Below are 19,874 nucleotides of genomic sequence, written 5' to 3' on the forward strand. Positions count from 1 at the left end.
AACCGCTGGTGAATGTGTGGGGCTCCAGGAGAGGAAGTCCCATTTTTGGTACCAGCAGCAGAAGCATCTGGCTTGGAAACGAAAGGCCCCTGCAGGCCCAGGAATTTGACCATGCCCAGCCAGGAGCAGGATCGCAGGGGATGCTGGTGCCCGGCTAGCTCAGAATTACCCTTGCAGGTGATGTGGGTCTCATCTCACAGGTCGTCGCATGACTGCGGGTGCCAGGGAGCGGAGGGACACTGCCAGAAGGAGCTGTTTCTCTCCCCACACTCCACACGATCCAGCCAGGCCGTGCCAGACAGCCTGCCGTGGGGCCGTTGTGTTTCCAGGGACCCTCTGTCCCCGCAGCCCAGCTCCTTGCATGCCAGCGACACAGTTTCAGGAGTCACGGAGTTGGAGCAAACGCTCCCCCACGTCCCATTGTAGAAAACCTGCAGGCGCCCGGAGCAGTTGGTGCCGTTCTCCAGCCTCAGGGCCATGAACTCTGGGAGGAAAGGCAGCGAGGGGGAACAGGCTGGTCTGGGGCTGGGGGAGCAGGGACACCCCTGCACCCGCCAGGCCCTCAGACAGGCAAAGGCACGTCCAGCAAGTCCCCCTTGCACCCACGGACAGAGAAATGTCCCTGATGGACAGACACCCCTGCCCTCCCTGCTGCCCGTCAGGGACAGCGGAGCGCCCCAGGGACCCCCGGTGGGACTGAGGGCACCTGTGCATGGGTGTCCCCACGATGGCCTTTGTCAGGGGCTCAGAGCTGGCCAGGAACAGCCTCGGCCGTGTCCGGCTCTCCCCTCGTCCCGGCCTGCCTGGGCGCTGGGCTCCCACCACAGCTCCCGGCACACACCTGAGCAGACGACTCCTGCGTCCTCTTTGTGCCCGCAGCCGTGCTGCCCCCAGGACCCTGCCGGGCAGTCCCAGAGAGCAGCTTCGGCCCCGGAGCAGTTCACGCTCTCCAGCCAGATCTGAGCGGAGCCTTCCCTGAAGCGAGCGGAGCCAACCGCGTCCAGCGCCCCTCCGCAGCCCAGCTGGCGGCAAACGACGGCAGCATCAGACAGGTCCCAGCCGTCATCGCAGACGCTCCCCCAGCTGCCCTGGTAGTAGATCTCCACTCTCCCAGCGCAGCGCCCAGGCCCGTTCACCAGCCGCACCTGACGGCTCCCTGTAGCAGGAGGAAACCCCGGCTGCCGTCAAGGGCCGGCTGCCCACCCAGCCCAGAGCCTGGGGGGGCCGTGCAGCGCCACTCACCCCGGCAAACGACCCCCACGTCCTCGGCAATCCCTGCTTCCAGCGCTCTCTCAGGCAGGGAGGTGTTGCAGAGGGTCAGGTTGGCCTCGTGCCCTGCACACCGCACCCCGCGCAGCCCCACGGGACCCGTCCCTCTCTGAGCCTTCGGGGGGTTGTAGGCTGCCTCTGCCTCTCCGCACTGCAGCTGCCGGCACACCACGCTGGCCTCCTGCACGTCCCACTGCTCATCCAGGACTCTGCCCCACGTCCCGTGCTGGAAGATCTCCACTCGCCCGTCGCACGGGCTTCCTCCACCCACCAGCCGCAGGGATGCGAAGCGAGCTGGGCCTGGGGAGAGCAGCCATGCCCCAGCCCTTGGCGGCATCGGGGAGCCCGGCAGCCTGCAGCATGTCTCCAGGCTCTGGCACCCTTGCAGGAGGGCCTTGGAGCTCACCTGCCTGCCGCCAGCCCTCTGTGGGGACCTTCTGAGCCAGAGCCTTGCACTGCCACAGGGTCCCCTGCTTTGGGAGCATTTAAGAGGAAAACAGAGTAACCGAGTGTTTTCCTGCACTCACCTGAGCATATGACAGCAGCGCTGTTCTCATGGGAGCACGGCGAGGCCCCCAGGGCAGTCACTGGGCACTCTCCCAGGTGGGCTTCAGTCCCGTCACAGTGGAAGGAGTCTCTCCAGACAGGGCCGGTTCCTCTCCCAAAATGCCCTCCTTTAGGAATGGACTCAGCAAACCCGCAGTTGAGGTGACGGCAGAGAACGTGGGCGTCCAGGAGGTCCCAGCGGGAGGCAAAGAGGGTGCCCCAGGTCCCCTGCACATGGACCTCCACCCTCCCCTCACACGCCGTGCTGCCGTTCACCAGCCTGAACCCTGTGAACTCGGGACAGAGAAGGATGAGACAGGGCAGACTTGTGCTTTTGCTGCCTTGGGTGGTGGAGTAGAGGGCAAACGGACACCCTGCCTTTCTCCTCCTTCTGCACCCTTTTAGGGCTGCAGACAAACATTCAAGGTCAGGTCTAACGGGGCTCTGAGCAACCTGATCTAGTTGAAGAGGTCCCTGCTGGTTGCAGGCAAGTTGGACTAGATGACGTTGAAAGGTCCCTTCCAACCCAAACCATCCTATGGTTCTGTGATCACCCCTTCTGTCCTCACACCCAGCACAGCACAGTCCCGTCCCTGCTCCCCCATCATCGGCACACCCCCGGTGGTAACACCCTGCCCTGAGTCCTTACGTGTGCAGGTGACACCGGCAGCATTCGCGTGGGGGCAGGGCCGGTCCCTGGGGGACCCCGTGGGGCAGGAGCTGAGAAGGGATTCATTCCCCACACGCTGCAGCTCTCTGTCCCACGTGGGACCAGCCCCTTCTCCAAAGTGAGCTGCCCCGGGACCAGACAGGGCTGTGCCACACTGCAACTCTCTGCAGACCACGTCGGCAGCTTTGGGACCAAAGTCGGAGTCACAGACAGTTTTCCACTGGCTCCCGTCATGGATCTCCACTCGTCCTGAGCAGGGGTTGTCCCCTCCAACCAGCTGGACAAATCCTGGAGTAACCAAAGAACCCTGTGAGTTCCCACAGCCCTCTGGCAGTTACATACCCATGTCCCACCTGCCCTGCAAGGTGGCCACAGGCAAAGAGCCCCACGACCCTCCCAGCAGCTCCCAATGGGTGCTGATGGCACAGATATACCAGGCACACCCTGCTCCTCTGCCCAAGGACAGGGCTTTTTCCCTTTGAACGGCCCCTTTGCTTTGGTTGAGGGACTTGTGTCTGCCAGAAGGCACAACCCAAAAGCCACTGGCCACTCTGCACCCTTCTCTGGGGCTGTGGGTGGCCGCGTGAGCAGCTCTCGGTGCCTCTGGCACAGGGGAACCTGGCCCTCAGCAATGCCAGACAGGTGCTGGCTGAATTGGAGAAGAAAGATGAGAATCAACAAAAAATGCAGGGCATTGAGGGGGATTCACCTCCCAGCCCCAGGCACCAACCGACGGTGGGATGAACCATCTTGGGGCCCGGCGGTGGGTGGAACCCCACTGGTCTTTCCTCAGGGACCAGGGACACCAGCAATGAGAGTCCCAGCTTGGCAGTGTGACCAGCAACACAGGACCCTGCCCTGGCAGCCGTTCATTGCTCCCTGAGGGCACAGCCAGGTCCCTTCTCCTGTCCCAGTCCCAAAGGTGGGGAAGAGATTGGCTCCTTACCTGAGCATGTCACCCCAGCATCCTCACCATGATCACAGTTGCTTTGACCCCATCCATTGTGTCTACAGTCAGACAGGGCCGACTCTGTGCCGTGACACTCAACATCATCCATCCAAATGGGGCCAGATCCTGGCCCAAAGTGTGCTTCAGCAGGAGCTTTGACAGAGGACCCACAGCGCAGCTGCTTACAAACCACTGCAGCATCATTCGTGTCCCAGGAGTCATCACACACGGTCCCCCACTGGCCCTGGTGTTTTACCTCCACTCTCCCAGCACAGCGTCCGCTGCCATCCTCCAGTCTCACCTCCGCAGCCCCTTCAACCACCAAGATGGGACTGGTCAGGAGAGCGCCGAGTCCCAGAGTGCAGCTCTGGGGTCCTCCCTGCCTGTCACAGGCACCAGGATGGGAGCCCTCTCCCCTCCAGGCTCTCCCTGGGGATGTGTGGGCGTCCCCCCACTCCCCATGGGCTGTGCAGGCTGGGGGTGCTAACTCCAGACCCGCCCGGCCATTTTCTGTCCCACAGCCCTCAGCACCTCCTCCCACCTCAAAGGGCCCCTGCCCATGCCCACCCAAAACCTGTATCGCCAGGCCGTGCGCAGGGCACCTGCTCCTCCCCAGCCCAGCACCCCTTAACAGCATCATGGAGACACCCTCTCCCACCCAGATGGACACAGGCAAAGGCACAGGGTCCATGGACTTGAGCTCCTTCTGACCCTCATCTCAGTGGCACTTGGAAAGAAACCCTCTTCCCAAAGGGCTCTTGATGACCCCACTGGTACCCGATGGCCCTGGGCTGTGGGAAAAGGGACCCGGCACTTACCTCTGCAGAGCTGCACCCAGAGGAGCAGCCACAGCACCCGAGGGGACAGGAGTCTCTCCATTCCCATCCTGAGCCTCCTGCCCTGCTGGCACAGCCCTGCTCTTCCCCACTCCCTGTCACAGCCCCTGGGGACTCATGGGGACAACGATGATGGGAGGGTGATATATCTCTGCAGATGCCGACCCAGCTGCGGAAGGAGCCAATCGAAGCAGCAGCACCTTTTTAGACGTTATCAGGAGCTATCTCCCCTCCGACACAGCCCAGCCCGCCAATGAACTTCTCCAGCGCCGTTCATGACCATATATGAGGGACATATATGTCCCGCTGCCGGTGTCATGGTCGCTGTGGTGGCAGATCATCATGGGACAAGCTGGGTGTGCAGGGGAACTTGGTTAGTCACCCCTTGCACACTGCTGTGGGCCTGGAAGCACTGAGCATCTCCTGCACTGGGCTCATCCAAGAAGCCATGAGGCAAGTGTCCAGCTGCCCCCAAGCTGCGGTGACCATGGAGCGGGGACTGCACCAGGGTCTGTGTCAGGATGGGGAGGAAACAGCCCCTGCCCCTGCTACGGACCTCACTGTGCTGGGAGCAGCAGCTGGGAGAGGTCTTCATCCAGGGCAAGGGCTCCATCCCAGGAGCGTTGGCTTGTCCGTCCCTCCCTGCAGGGCCCCACAGTGAGTCCCTCGCAGGAGCCGCAGCTGGATCATGTCCCTGCCCTGGCAGCAGACGGGAAGCCCAGAGGCTCAGACGTGTCCCTGACTCTCAGTGTGTCACCCAGGGGCCGTTATTCCCCACAGGCGGAGCGGGAGCTGGAGCCTGCAGGTGCACAAACCACAGCCCACGTGGCCTCGACGCGCTCCCCCCGCTGCCCCCGCAGCGCCCGGGCAGGAAGTCTGTGGTTTCCTCCTGGCACCGTGCCCAGGCACATCCCTGGGGTGCCCCCGAGCCACCCCCACCCCGACTGCTCCAGCCAGGGCCGCAGGGGCTGCTCCTTCGGCCTCGCAGACACGGGGACAGGCAGCTCCCAGCCCCCGTCATGCCCCTGTCATGCACACGGCCGCTCTGCACCGAGCCCCACGGGCACGGGGTGACATCGGTGACGTGACCTCACATCCTTCCTACTGCCAAAGCTGTGTGTTCGTGGGTTATACTGACGGTGACCTCACACTCTCCTACTTCTGCTGCCGTGTGCTCATGAGTGGTACCGACAGTGACCTCACGTCCCTCCTGCTGCCACCACCGTGTGCTCAGGGGTTACAGTGACCATGACCTCACACCCTCCTGCTGCTGCTGCTGCGTGCTCAGGAGTCCCGCTGTCACACACGTGCGTGCGTGTTGCGTACAGGCTTCTGCTGATGACGGTTATTCCAAAAAGCCATGTTGGGGTGGAGACCAAATATTATTTTAACGGCATCAGAAGCGGCCACACAAGCCATATGCCTGCTCCTTGCCCAAAAGCTACACAAGCAGCGGTGAAATCACAAGAATGACATTCACCCCTAGGGTCACCCCATAGACCTGCCCCAGCCCCACAGGGCCCCGCACCGTGATGGTGACCAGGATGGGTTTGGGGTTCGGGCGCAGGTCGGGGTCCAGGGAGAAGACGCGGAACCGCACTGGGGAGGGACGAGATTGTAGGAATGTATCTGAGAGAAAACGGTCATGTGAGCCAGCCTCCCTACTGTGAGAGATTAGATTAAGGGCAAAACAGGTGGTAGAAGATGGAATTAGTACATGGGAAACACGGGAACTGAGAAGGCAGGAAACATGTTGTGCTAATGACTAAACAATTTACCATGCGAATTCTTGTAACCAATCTGATGTGTGAATGAACTGCATGCACCACGCATGGACAGTGTAACTAGCTAATCAGAAATAAGCGAGTTGCGTGTACGGCTACAACGCAGGGTATAAAAGATGATGATCTGTGCTTAATAAACGGCTTCTGTTGATTCACATTGGATCGTCTGGAGTCCAGTTATTTCTCCTCAGTTTCCTAGACTGTAACAATGCATACGTGAATCGCCTTAGGGTGGCACATAAGGGAGCAAGAATTGTAACACGGGGTCCTTCTCGGGCTCCCAGCCGAGAGGCGCCTTCACGGCTGGCAATAAGAAGGGGGTTTAGCTAATGTGTACGTCTGCTGCCTTCTTCCCTGTACCCACGCAGGAACTAGAAGAGAAGAAAAGTGCAAGCGTTTTACCGTTTCTGTAGAAGTTCAGGTCAACATTTAAACAGCCAAAGCTCTGAAGAGTTACGCTGACCCTTACTTAGGCACTTCTTTTGTCTCCCTTTGAGATAACTAAGCACATTCCCTCCTAGCCACAGTCTAGCATCCAGAAGCGTGCAGAACACGCAGACAAACCTCCCCCATTTTTTCAGGGATGTTTCAAGTCATGCGATACTTAGTGCAGGAGTTCACCAAATGTCACTAAACTCGGAGACTTTGACCCAGCCAGCCACGGCCACGGGGCTTCAGCTCACCATTTGTGTGTCAGAGCCATCAGACGGACGGCCCCGTCCTCCTTGAGACACCCCTTGGGGCAGCCGTACCCAGCGCCGGGTGGCTGGATATGGCCTTTGCTCCATGGGAGGCGCTTCCTGGGAGCAGGATCTCTCACTGGGGCACTGGGAAGCCCTCCTGAGGCCTGCATGCCTGAGGGACGGCTCTGCACTGCTCCATCGCTCACCAAAACCAGGGGCGGAGGAAGGCTGCCCTGGTGGCCTCCAAAAGAATCAGCTCCCCTGGGCTCCTCTGCGGCCACCGGGCACCTTTGCTGTCAGGCGGCTCTCCGCGCTGCTCTGCCAGCTTAACCAGCATCTCTTGCCCTCCATCTCTTCCCGCTCCTCACCAGCACTTCTCCTCCCGCAGCTCCCTGACCAGCTCCCCCCTGCTCTCCCCGGCCCTCTGGCCCTTCCCGCCCCTCTCCCCCCACCCCGCCGCCCTCTCCCTGTCGGGGGCGGCTAGCAGAAAAGTACAAGTATGCAAGAAATTCGAGGGCATGCCGACCTTGCAGATCTGAGACAAATAACTCTGAGGAGCCAGGGAACAACTGGCCTTGCAGGTCTGGGATAAATAACCTTGAAGAAGTAGGGAGTAGGCAACAAGTTATCACTGTAGCTTTTAGCACATTCCAAAACTGTAGCTTCTAGCATGTAGCGAAACCGCAAGTAGGAGGGATTATTGTAATGAAACATTTAGAGCTAAGCCAATTAGAAATGATAGAATTTGTGTAATTTATGTAACTGTTAAGTAGCTGTATAAAAAGCTTTCCGACGCGTCTAATAAACCGACATCTTGCTTGCATCAAGCAGCGTCCCGTCTCTCAATCGCGGCAAATTGGTGACCCCGACGTGATGGGGTGGTGAACCGCCTAGCTGAGCGGCTTGCTGCGAGTCCCACGGAACTTTGAATGAGCTGCTGAAAGGAAGCAGGAACTGGCCAGGAATCCCTCTGGATTTAAGAGGTGAGCTGTGGGAAACATGGGGAATCAGATGTCCCCCGCAGAGAGAGACGTATATGAGGTTATGAAAACGCTCCTCCGGAAACATAAAAAAGATATTTCCGGGCAGGACTTAAAGATTATGCTTAAGTGGGTACAAATGAAGATCCCCACTGTTACGGCCTCCAGTATTTTTACCCGGGAACTTTGGGACGATGTGGGGGTAAAGTTGTGGGACTCAGCGACGTCAGGGAATGCCGAGGCTCAGCGTTTGCTTCCGTGGTGGAGAAATATCTTTGAGGCTATTAAGGCACAGGAAAGGGGCCATAAAGACTCTCCAGATACTAAGGGGGAACCTTCATCAGCTCAGCCTTTGCTTCCCCCTCCGCTACCTCCGCGACGCGCTAAGTCGCCCGGACCCTTAAAGGTCTGTGCCGCAGGCTACCCTCCTGAGGAAGATCCGCTTGACCCGGGGCCCATTGATCCCGATAAAGAGCCTGACTTGTACCCCCCTGACCCTCATGATACATGGGCGAATATTAGACGTCAAGCTTTAAAAGAAGGTGACTTGGAAATAGCGCGAACGATAGTCGCCCCTGTTATTTATCAAGGCCGGGGAGTGCAGTGGGAGGCTTTGTCCTTCCCGGTGATTAAAGAGCTGCGCCGTACCGTCACAGAACACGGGCTCTCTTCCCCATATTTTGCGAGCCTGCTGTCTTCTGTCTTTGATACGTACGTTATGACTCCCCATGATTTAAAATCGCTAGCACAATTGTTATTAACCCCTTCCCAGTATTCCCTCTGGGAGTCGCGTTGGAGGGGGGGCCTTCAAACTCTCCTCACCAGCTACGTGGGTCATAATAATGCTGCTCTTGCCGCACTGACCATGGAGCACCTTATGGGTACGGGTCAGCACTCTGATCCAGCGGCACAGGCTCGAGATTGCCCACGAGAGGCCCTGGAAGCGATCCGCGAAGAAGCAAAAAAGGCTTTACTTAAAATACCCGATTCCCGTAAACCTCAAAAGGCATTCACCTCTATTACGCAGGAACCTCGGGAGCCGTACATGCAATTCATTGATAGACTTAAGCAAGCTTTAGAAAGCCAAATAGATAATACCGAAGCTCGAGAAATTTTGCTATTAAAATTAGCAGTTGAAAATGCTAACGCCGACTGTAAAAAATTACTTAAATCTCTCCCTAAACCAGCTCCGACTTTGGTTGAAATGGTAGAGGCTTGTAATCGTATCGGTACTGTGGACCATAAATTTGAAGCGATGGCAGCTGCTTTCGCAGCTATGAGAGGCATGTCTGGGGGAGGAAATTGCTACGGTTGTAGTAAACCAGGCCATATCAAACGAAATTGTCCCGCTTCTAATGGGGGGACTAAAGCTCAAGCCCCTGGGATCTGTCCCCGATGCAGGAAAGGGTGTCATTATGCTAATCAATGTCGTTCTAAGTATAATTTTCAAGGGCAGCCGATACAGGGAAACCGCTTGCGGAGCACGGGGCAGCAACGCGCACAGACACAAGTATCGTCGCCAGTGAATCGAGCCATGCAGATGGGTGTGACCCCGCCACAAGTCTTCGCCCAGCAACAGCCGGTAGCGCCGGATTGGACCTGGCAACCTCACATGCAGTAACGTTGCTTGATTCCTCTGTTCATTTATTAGCAACTAATGTTTCAGGTCCTTTAGCCCCGAAAACACAAGGGCTACTATTGGGGAGATCATCGGTTACCTTAGCCGGACTTTTTGTATTGCCTGGAGTAATTGATGCGGATACCGTTGGGGAAATTAAAATCATGGCCTGGACCCCATTTCCCCCTTGCACAGTACCCAAAGGAAGCCGCATTGCACAATTACTACTGATCCCACAGAACGCAAGCTCTCTTTCGCCTCACCCACCTCCGCAGCAAAGACAAGGAGGTTTTGGATCTACTGGGGATCCACAGATTCTCTGGGTACAGTCCATTTCCCAGAAGCGACCACTTTGTCAATGTACTCTTATTCACGGCACTCAGCAAGTAATCCTGAATGGGATTATTGACACAGGGGCCGATGTTACCGTAATTTCACAGGCGAAGTGGCCTCCACAATGGCCTTTGGCAGCTGTGCCTCAGGCACTAGCCGGAATCGGAGGAGTTGGTAGAAGCCACCAATCCTCGGAATTGATCCAAATCAAAGGCCCAGAAGGACGAGTGGCTTCCGTCAAGCCTTTTGTGCTGCCCGTTCCTATGGTCTTATGGGGACGTGATGTGCTGTCACAATGGGGAACTTCCATTCAGTCGCATTTTTAGGAGGGGCCATTGAGGTGCGCGACACCCTGAAACTGACTTGGAAAACTCAGACGCCCATTTGGGTAGATCAATGGCCCCTACCACTCGAAAAGCTTCGCGCTCTCCAAGAACTGGTTACGGAACAATTAGCAAAAGGACATATAGTACCTACTACTAGTCCTTGGAATTCACCTGTCTTTGTTATTAAGAAGCAATCTGGCAAGTGGCGCCTGCTCCATGATCTCAGAAAAATCAATGATGCTATGGTAGATATGGGAGCTCTGCAGCCAGGGCTCCCTTCTCCAACTATGATCCCCCGCAATTGGCATCTCACCGTTATTGACCTTAAGGATTGCTTTTTTAACATTCCACTACACCCTGATGACGCTGCCAACTTTGCTTTTTCAGTCCCAAGTGTCAATATGCAAGCCCCTGTGCAACGATATCAGTGGGTTGTACTGCCACAGGGAATGAAAAATAGCCCGACAATTTGTCAATGGTATGTCGCTAAGGTACTTAGCCCTGTCAGGGTTGCGTTGCCTCAAGTTCTGTTCTATCATTATATGGATGATACCTTGACGGCTGCGCCTCACCTTGAGCTCATGGAAAAGGCCGTAGCCCTTGTCACGGCCGCTGTCAATTCGGCAGGCCTCTGTATTGCGCCCGAAAAAGTCCAGAAAATGCCCCCTTGGACCTACTTGGGTTGGCGCATCAGGACCCAGACGATAGTTCCCCAACCTGTGCATATACAGGCGGACATTAAAAATTTGCACGATGTTCAAAAATTATTAGGGACCATTACTTGGGTCCGACCCTTGCTAGGAATCTCCAATTCAGACTTAAGCCCTTTGTTTGAACTCCTCAAGGGAGATTCCGATTTACGCTCCCCTCGTCGACTTGGTCCTGAAGCCGCTGCCTCATTACAAAAAGTAGCGGAAGCCATTGCCTCATGGCAAGCACACCGCTGTGCGCCTGAATTGCCCTTCAATTTAATTATTTTGAACCCTGCACGTCAGCCATATGCTTTGATTTTTCAATGGGACCCTAACAATCCTGATCCCTTATTAATCATTGAGTGGGTCTTTTTACCCAACCAGCCCACTAAAACAATTTGGACGCAACATGAAATGTTTGCTTCCATGATAATTAAAGCACGGCAGCGCTTGCTTGCCCTGTCAAGGATGGACTTTGCTTCTATCTGTTTACCTGTAACTAATATGTACCTACAATGGTTATTCCAACAGTCTGATGCTTTCGTGTTTGCCTTAACAGATTATACGGGTCAACCAACCTCACATCCTCCGTCCCACAAGCTTCTACATGCTCATTTTAACTTAATATCCATACCAAAGAGATGTCACCAGCCCCTCCAAGGCCTTACTGTGTTCACCGATGGGTCTGGAAAAACACACAAGTCGGTGATTGTCTGGTGGGATGACCGCTCTCAACAATGGGAGTCGGACGTTGAGACAGTCTCCGGGTCCCCTCAAATCGTAGAGCTTGCCGCTGTTGTTCGAGCTTTTCGTAAGTGGTCTACACCACTGAATCTTATTACTGATTCTGCTTATGTTGCAGGCGTCGTCGAACGGGCAGAGGCCTCGGTGCTGCGTCATACTTCGCATGCTGATTTATTTGCTTTGTTGCAGGAACTTGTTTTCCTTTTAACCTCTCGAACACATCCCTATTTTGTTTTACATGTTAGATCGCACACCTCTTTACCTGGGTTTATTGCAGAGGGCAATCGACGGGCCGATATGCTCACTCTGCCGGTACAAGTTTTACCTGACCGTATTGCACAAGCTAAGCTTAGTCATTCCTTTTTCCATCAGAATGCAGGGGGCCTCAAACGTCAGTTTGGCCTCACTTCTCAGCAAGCGGCGAACATTATCACTGTCTGCCCTGATTGTCAAAAACATTCCTTTCCTACGGCGCCAGGTGGGGTTAATCCCAGAGGCTTACAAAGCCTGCAATTATGGCAGACGGATGTCACACACTATCCAGAATTTGGGAGATTAAAATACGTCCATTCCTCTATTGACACCTTTTCAGGCGCTCTATTTGCCTCCTGCCATGTGGGGGAGGCGGCGAAAGATGTTCGCAGGCATCTGCTGCGTGCTTTTGCTACCTTAGGCATCCCTGCACAAATCAAAACAGACAATGGCCCTGCTTATGTCTCGGCTGCACTTAAAACCTTTTTTATCTCTTGGGGGATCACTCACATCACTGGGAACCCGCATTCCCCTACGGGCCAGTCCCTGATTGAACGCTCTCATCAGTCTTTAAAGCACTTGTTACAGCAACAGAAAGGGGGAGTAGGGACAGCCACCCCTGAAGAACGTCTACAGAAAGCCTTGTATGTTTTTAACTTTTTAAATTGTTCTTTAATAGATAACAACCCTCCGATCGTTCGCCACTTTAACACAAACACTTCTTTCGAAGCCAGCGTAAAAGCTCCAGTCCTGATCCGCGACCCTGAGACAGGTAAGGTCTTGGGGCCGTACCCCCTTGTCACATGGGGCAGAGGCTATGCTTGTGTTTCCACAGAACGAGGCCCCAGGTGGATCCCAGCGAAGTGCGTGCGACCGTTCCGTGAACCCCTACCACAGTCGGACGGCCACAACACCAATCCACAGCTAGATCATTCCCCTGAACAGCATACCGAAGAACATTCGGAGGACTGATGCAGTGCTCTTATGGACAATAGAGCAGAGACTCCAGTAGAACATATTCATTGCGTCGCCTGTGGTAATTGTGACCCTTGGGTTTTATGTGACTGCTATCGCTGTGGTAAGAGATGGTAGCGATGGTTAACATTGGCCAATAGATGGTGTGACAGTTGCCTAATATATGAAGTTAGCAGTGTAAGAATTTAGCATTGCAAAAAAAAAAAAAAAAAAAAAAAAAAGGGGGTGGGGGGAAGAGTCCGTCAAACATTATGATCCTGTTAACACTTTTTTGTATATGTGCGGCCTGGACACATGCCAATCCTTTGCCAGGGTACCATCCTCACCTTTTTGACCCCCGTCAAAACGTCTGGGTTACTCTGGCCAGGTCGCTCAATACAACTAGCTTTTGTGCCAGTCTTGCTACGCCCAGCTCGCCCTTCATCACCTGCTTAGTAGGGGTACCACTGAATAACTCGACCTTTTTACTGTTTAATAACTCTATGACAACCTTACGGAAGCAGTACAATATTTCTGGAAGGCTTCCTTTTTCATGGAAAAATCTTAAGGACCTTTTTAAAAAATACGATAATTGGGATGATAAATTACCAATAGGGCCCGAGCCGCAGGAAATTGACTTAGTAGATTCTCTTAATGCATCTCACTGTTTGTTTATTGGCCTTAGGTCATGGTCAGGGGCCCGAAAAGAGGGGCGCTTAGTAAAGGATTCTCCACCGACCGTCATCTCACCTATTGGTAATGCTACCCTCTGGCAACAACAATGGTGTTTGAGCATTGCTCGAGACGCCACTCACTCAGCCCCCGGTACCATGCTCCCTAGGCGGCTCCCCTTGGGGTTCTTTTTTATTTGTGGAAATAGAGCTTGGTCTGGGATCCCTTCTAACCCTAGAGGAGGCCCGTGTACTATTGGACAGCTTAGTCTTGGCACTCCTCACTATCATCCAAGCCCAAAACAGCGGTTACGTTTTACTCGTGACACAACACAAGCATTAGAAAATACCTGTGACGATAATGTTAAGCTATGGAATCGCTGGGAGGCTTTTTTCGCCTCGCTATTTACCCCTGGGGTGGCAGCAGCGAGAGCCCACAGAAACTTAGATGCAATTGCCTGTTGGGTTATTAAGCAAGCAAATGCTACCAGCCGCATACTATCTGAGATGGCTGAAGACTTGTCACGGTACAACATGCAGTCCTGCAAAACAGAGCCGCTATTGACTTCTTGCTACTAGCCCACGGACATGGCTGTGAGGACTTTGACGGAATGTGCTGCGTGGACTTAGAGGACCACTCTTCTTCGATACATAAGCAAATTACACAACTCCTCGCGCATTCACAAAAGGTGCAATCTGATACGGACTTCTTCGGATTGGGTACTTTGGGTGATTGGTTTGGGCTAAAGGGCTGGCTTAGGAGCCTGGTACAATCTGCTGTACTCATATTAGTTATTATATTGGTAGGCCTTTTGATTCTAAGCTGCGCTCTTTCCTGTGTCAGGTCTAACAGGCCCTCAAAAAAAAATAAAGTCACAAATCCAGCGTCCGCTCCATGAACCTTTTATATTCTTATCTAACGGAAGTGGTTTACTCTGAAGAAGCGTCCAGACGTCGTTTGTGGCTTCATCTGCCTTCAGTGCTGAAGGAGTTCAGCAAACACATGAGTGAATCTGCCTCCTTTTTGTAAAACGGAGTTTGTAGGTTAGGAAGTTCACACAGGAGTGCATCCTGTGGTAGCCTGGAAAAACATCCATCTCTGGAATAACTTTGGCAAGAATAGACCTTGTTCCTAGTGAGCCTCATCAGGAAGGACGGGAAAAGATGCATCTGCTTCTGTGAATATCCCTCTTTTTCGCCCTGTTAGGAAAATAAAATAACGAATACCTTCCAGTGCTTAGCTTAGAAGAACTAAATCAAACGAGACGCGCATTTATCCATTTATGTGGATCCAATTAGGAAGTGTGTTCAGTGAAGTCGAATGGAAAGTGAATCATCAAGTGAGGAAATTGCTTTTTGCGTTTTTAGATATGCTTACCCGTTGTACTTTATACTTACCCGTCCGTGGAACCTGCTTCCAAAATCGGGTTGTTTACCTTTCAGCTCTCTGGGAGGTCTGCAAAGATTCGATTTAACCTGTGTGGCTTCACTAGTGCAGCCACTACACAAAAACTACTTCAAGAACCACGTGGTCCTTCCCCAGCGATGGTAAAAGAACACAAACAAAAAATCCCACCAGCTGCAATCCGATCAGGGTATGGGCTCGTTATCTGGGACAGGAAGGAGTAGTTTGAGGAAGGTCAAGTACCCTTCGTGTGAATGTTTGTTTTGTTTGAACTGAGTGAGACTTAACCCATTTTGTCATGTTTTAACAGGAAAGCGTTCCCCAGCACCAGGCACGTATCTGTCAGCAGCCCAGGCGCAAATGGAAACCCAGAATCCACGGGCAAACCTTCTAGTCAGCAAATGGCAGCAAGTCTGGCTTCTGGCCTTGGAAAGAAGAAGAAAACTGGAGGATGCTTTGGACAGACTTGAAGAGGTCAGAAAAGGAATATATTTACTTTATGCATAATTTTGTTTACCCTGGGTTAAATGGTAAATACTGTCAACGACTTCCACATTTGTTGCATTCTATTGTGTGATGCAGCTAACTGAAAGCATTGCGATACACAGGGTCCCACCCGCAGGGAGGAGCAGAGGGGACAGGTGACCCCAGACTGCCCAACAGGGTATTCCATCCCATCTGCATCACGCTCAGTATAAAAGCTGAGGGATCAAAGGGGCAAAGGGGGCTCTGGCTCGTTTTTTCTTCAATGGCCGACGTCTGAGGAGGACCCTGTCTGTTCATCTGCCTTTGATCCCGATCCGAGCACTCCGGACTCTAGTTCCGGAATTCAGCTCCTGTCCGTCGCTGAGTCCAGTCTGGAACTTTCCCTGTGTCTGCTGCTGACGCCATCGTCATCCTGGGAGCTGGATACGGTTTTGTATATATTGTACACTTTTTTCTTTAATTTTTATTATTCTATTACTATTTACTATTTTCTTATTTATTATTATTTTCATTAAAGTAGTTTAGTTCTTTTTCTACACTCGTAAATCTCCTTATCTCTTCCTCTCCTCTCTGAGGAGAGAGTGGGGGGAGGGCCATCTGTCGTTCTGATCGGCCAGTCTGGCCAAAACCACGGCACATTTTTACAGAACTATTTTTACAGTCAACACAGAGTACTACAGCGGTAGCTGAAAACATAGAACAAGTGTTTTTGCTGATCAAATGTGCAAGAACACGTCCCAGTGAACGGGTGACTATGTCAGTTCTATTGAGGGAAGCGTCCCATTTATTATCGTCACATTTTTTAGTACGACTGTGGTTAGGAATAAGATCCGTCCTGTAAGGTGGCAAGTACCTTCCCCTTCACGCTGGAGTGCGTGAGTCTGTCGTGGCTGTTTCCTCAGCTGTGCCTGTTAAATGTTTCCGTGTGCTCAGGATGCAGTCATTGGTGCTTGGTTGAGGATTTCTGCTGATTTGCAGGATTGAACTTTGGTGAAAGTTTATCGTGTGGCTGTTGGTTTTGTTTCTGTTTTGAGTAGGGATGCACATCCACTGTTATTAAAGCCATCGCCCAAGAGATTCTGCATCAGCCAAGTGACGTGTTCCCAGAGCTTCTCTGCGGGGTGCCGCTACTGGGAAATAATTCCCCAGGCCAGCGATGGGTGGGCTGTTGGAGTTGCTGATGAACTTCTTGGAAAAAGGGACCAATTAGGAAGAGCGGAGCATTCCTGGTGTGCAGAATGGCTAGGTCCCAAAGAGCAGCTGTCAGCGTGGCACAGAGATCAAGAAACGTTATTCTGCAAGGATAAACCGTTGAAGGTTGGAGTTTTGCTGGAGCTACAAAAGAAGACCGTGTCCTTTTATTCCATCGCTGACAAAGAAATGCTTTTGCACATCTTCGGAATCAATACCTCACCTCCTCTTTACCCTGCTTTCTGGCTATATCGTCTAGAAAGAAATGGATCTTTCAGTCAGAAAAGTAACAATTTTGGCTGTGACTGCAGAGCTTCTGTACGAGCTTCAGTGTCTCGCACAGGAATTTACCCAGGAGCGTGTAGCGACCCAGGCCTTCCTGGGAATCAGCAGCTGATACTTGGCTCTGCTTTTCTTCCCGCTCTGCTCTGCTGTAGCTGAACACTGAACTGCTGTCCCCGAACACCCTGGAAGCACTCTGGACTAACTGCGCGTCCGTAAGATGCCAGCGGTGCGTGTGTCAGCTTCTAGAAGAGTGGGGGTGGCTCTCTCAATGTTGCCAACAGTGAATGCACAGCTGGTGGCTGCTGCCTCTTGTTAGGGCTGAGGCGTCCCTTCCTGGTGCATCTGGAGCAAGAACAGGGCCAGCACGATGAGCTGCCTGGGCACCTCTTGGTTTGCACGTACAAACTGTGCTGCAGTGCTCAGGAGCAGCAATTTGTTGCGCTTTGATCATAAATCACCGTGCCATGTAAAAGGGAGTGTGTTGTGTCGCTCCTGGTGTTCCTGTGCGTCGGAGGCGCTCACTTGGCAGGCGCAGCACTGCAGCCAGCGCCGTTCCATGACAGCGCTTGAAATCTGCATCGTGGCTCCCAATGGCAGAAAGCTGCGTCACCATCCCAGGGAAGCCCAGAGCAGAACTCCCGCGCAGAGGCGACAGGAGCCCACAAGCCCACTGCCTGCTGTATTTCCCACTGGGCTCTGAGGGGGGAGAGCGGAACTGGGGGCTGTGATTTGTCAAGGGGATGCCCCCTCTGTCCCTGTGACCGCCGTTCATGGCCAAAACAAAGGGAAAAAAAACCCAACACAAAATAACATCAAGGGCTTTTTATTAGTTAAATAAGAAATCACTTTCTGGAGAGCAGCTGTCCCTGCCCAGCTGCCCGGCTCCTGGGTCTGTCCCGCGGGGGCCTTGGTGCGTGAGGGAGGTGGCAGTCGGACGAGTCGCTCTTGCTCTCCGCTGCCTTGTGCAGCCCGGGCTGGTGCTGTGCTGGCCCTGTCAGGCAGCAGGGGTGGCAGGAGAGAGCAGCGTGAGCTGGGGTGGGGGCAGTGGGGGGGACACGGGTGGGGAAAATCCAGCACCTCGTGGGAGCCCTGCCCTCCCCGCTGCCCCTTCACACCCATGGGATCCTCTCCCCAAGCCAGCCCCGGCCGTACCCTCTTTGTCCGTGAGCACGGGACTGTCCAGCTGCTCCCTGGACATGCCGCCGTCCTTTGCCAACAGGTCCACCACGTTGCACTGGGAATGAGAGAGCGGGCTGGCTGAGCCACGGGGCCGAACTCGGCATCCCTTGGCAACCCTGCCACGGCCAGCTCTCCCTGGGGAAACTGAGGCACAGATGCCCCCCCCGCCCCCGCAGAGGCTCGGCCTCAGTGGCCCCCGCCGTATCCCTACCTTTGTCATCCCTACCTTGTTGGGGAGCAGGAGCGGCTGGAGGCGCCGGGGGAGCTGGAGGCCCTGGCGGCGCTGCAGCGGGGTGGTGACAGTGTGGCGGCCCCCGCAGCTCCGCGGCACGGTGGGGTACTTGACCTCGGCTGGCGGCTGCCTGTGGGACGGGGTACGCGGATGCTCAGTGCCCGGCACCGTGGCAGCCCGTGCTTCAGCCTGCTACGGCAGGGAGGGGGCCAGGGGCTGCTCCCCGCTGGGGTCTGTCCCTCCCGGCTCCCCTCCGCCTGCTGCAGGAGACCCCCCGGCCGTCCTGCTGGATCTGCTCTTTCCCCACAGCCCCCGGGAGCTGGCCGTGGCAGTGGCAGGTCCCTGCACCCCACGCCAAGGACAGCAGGAGGCAGGAGCTGGGCTGTCCCGGCTGCAGCGCTTGATTTCAGCAACTTGTTTGGGAGAAGGACCCTGACCTCCCTAAGCCCGAGGTCAGGCTGAGACCAGACACAACTCATCGCACGTGGCTTCAGCGCCCTTGAGACAGAGACTTGGGCCAGACGGGCAGCGAGGGGGGGCTGTAAAACCCCTCAGAGGCGGGGTAAGCACAGCTGACCCTCTGCAGCACAGCTCTGCTCCCCTGCCCTGCCCAGGTCCGCCCGGACCCCACCGCCCCCACCTGGGGAAGAGCTCTCCCTCGCCGGGGCCAGGCCACCCTGCACCCCAGTGGGACGGGGATGGGTCCCCGTGTCCCCTACCTGTGCTCGTGCTGCTGTTCCTGCTCTGGCTTGAGAATGGTACGGGGGTGCTCGGCGAGGCGGGGGGACAGCGGCGGCAGGGATGGGATGGTCACGATGTGCCTGGGGAGGGCAGGAGCCGTAGATGGGTGACGCGGCAGTGCCCTGAAACCCATGGGCTTGTAGCCCACGGCACCCCCTGCTCCCTGGGGAGGGCTCTGCGTCCCCCTGCTGCCAGGCAGGGCCGCGAGGGGGCTGGGCAGGGTCAGACCCCCCAGGCAGAGCCCCGAACCCCTGTGCCTGGCACGGCGGGGCACTGCCAGCACCCATTGCCCCCCCGTCCCGCCCACAGCGCCAGGTGCTACTCACGGGCCAGGCACCGACATGTCGAGGGGCCGGTCGCAGGACAGGCAGTGGAAATGGGTCAGCAGCGGGCTGGAGTGGGGAGAAAAGGGCTGGGTGAGCTCCTGGGGGGGACACAGGCAGGCAGCTCGCAGGCAGCAGCGAGGTGTCCCTGAAGCCGCCGCCGTCCCCATTGCACTCACTTCTTAATGCCAGCTGCATCATCAGCCCCTGCCTGTGAGCCCTCCTGGAGCTGCTTGAGGTTGCTCTCCCAGTGCCCCTCCAGCTGCTTCTGCAGAGCCCCCAGCTCCTGGCGGTCCAGCTGTGGACAGGTGCCCCCCCTCAGCCAGCTGCCCCGGGATGGGACATGGTGGTCCCCGGCTGGGACAGCTGGCAGAGGGATACTCGGAGGGATGCCAAGCCCTGAAGGAGCAGGTTTTGCGTGGCAGAGACGAGACACCCCTCACCTTGGAGGCCACCTCTTCACTAAGCTCTTGCTGGACCTTCTCCTGGCCCGTCTGCCGGCTCAGCACCTCCTCGAGCATCTCAGTCAGCCGCTCCATCCTTGTGTCGAACTCGCTGCGGTTGACTTTGCCAGCCAGGCTGGTTTTGTCTGCTTTCTAGCAAGAGGGAAGGGCAGGAGAGCGGTGGGGAAAGGACGAAGGTAGCCTAGGCAGGGCCAGCTCGTGTTGGGAGGAGAGGGAGAAGTGGCTACGTGGCCCTGCTTGCCCCATCACCCCCATGGGGTT

General features: G+C 55.2%; 1 protein-coding gene across 1 annotated transcript in view; it reads right to left on the reverse strand.

Moving 5' to 3' along the window:
* The window catches only part of LOC141735010 (scavenger receptor cysteine-rich type 1 protein M130-like), a 452,930-nt gene extending 448,935 nt beyond the window's left edge, over positions 1–3,995 (reverse strand). Inside the window, 3 exon segments of the mRNA XM_074567425.1 lie at positions 2,465–2,773; positions 3,432–3,863; positions 3,992–3,995. Coding sequence (XP_074423526.1) covers positions 2,465–2,773; positions 3,432–3,863; positions 3,992–3,995 — 745 coding nt within the window.
* Between the last annotated feature and the right edge of the window lie 15,879 nt (positions 3,996–19,874).

The sequence above is a fragment of the Larus michahellis genome, chromosome 27 (assembly GCF_964199755.1).
Source record: "Larus michahellis chromosome 27, bLarMic1.1, whole genome shotgun sequence".
NCBI lineage: Eukaryota > Metazoa > Chordata > Aves > Charadriiformes > Laridae > Larus > Larus michahellis.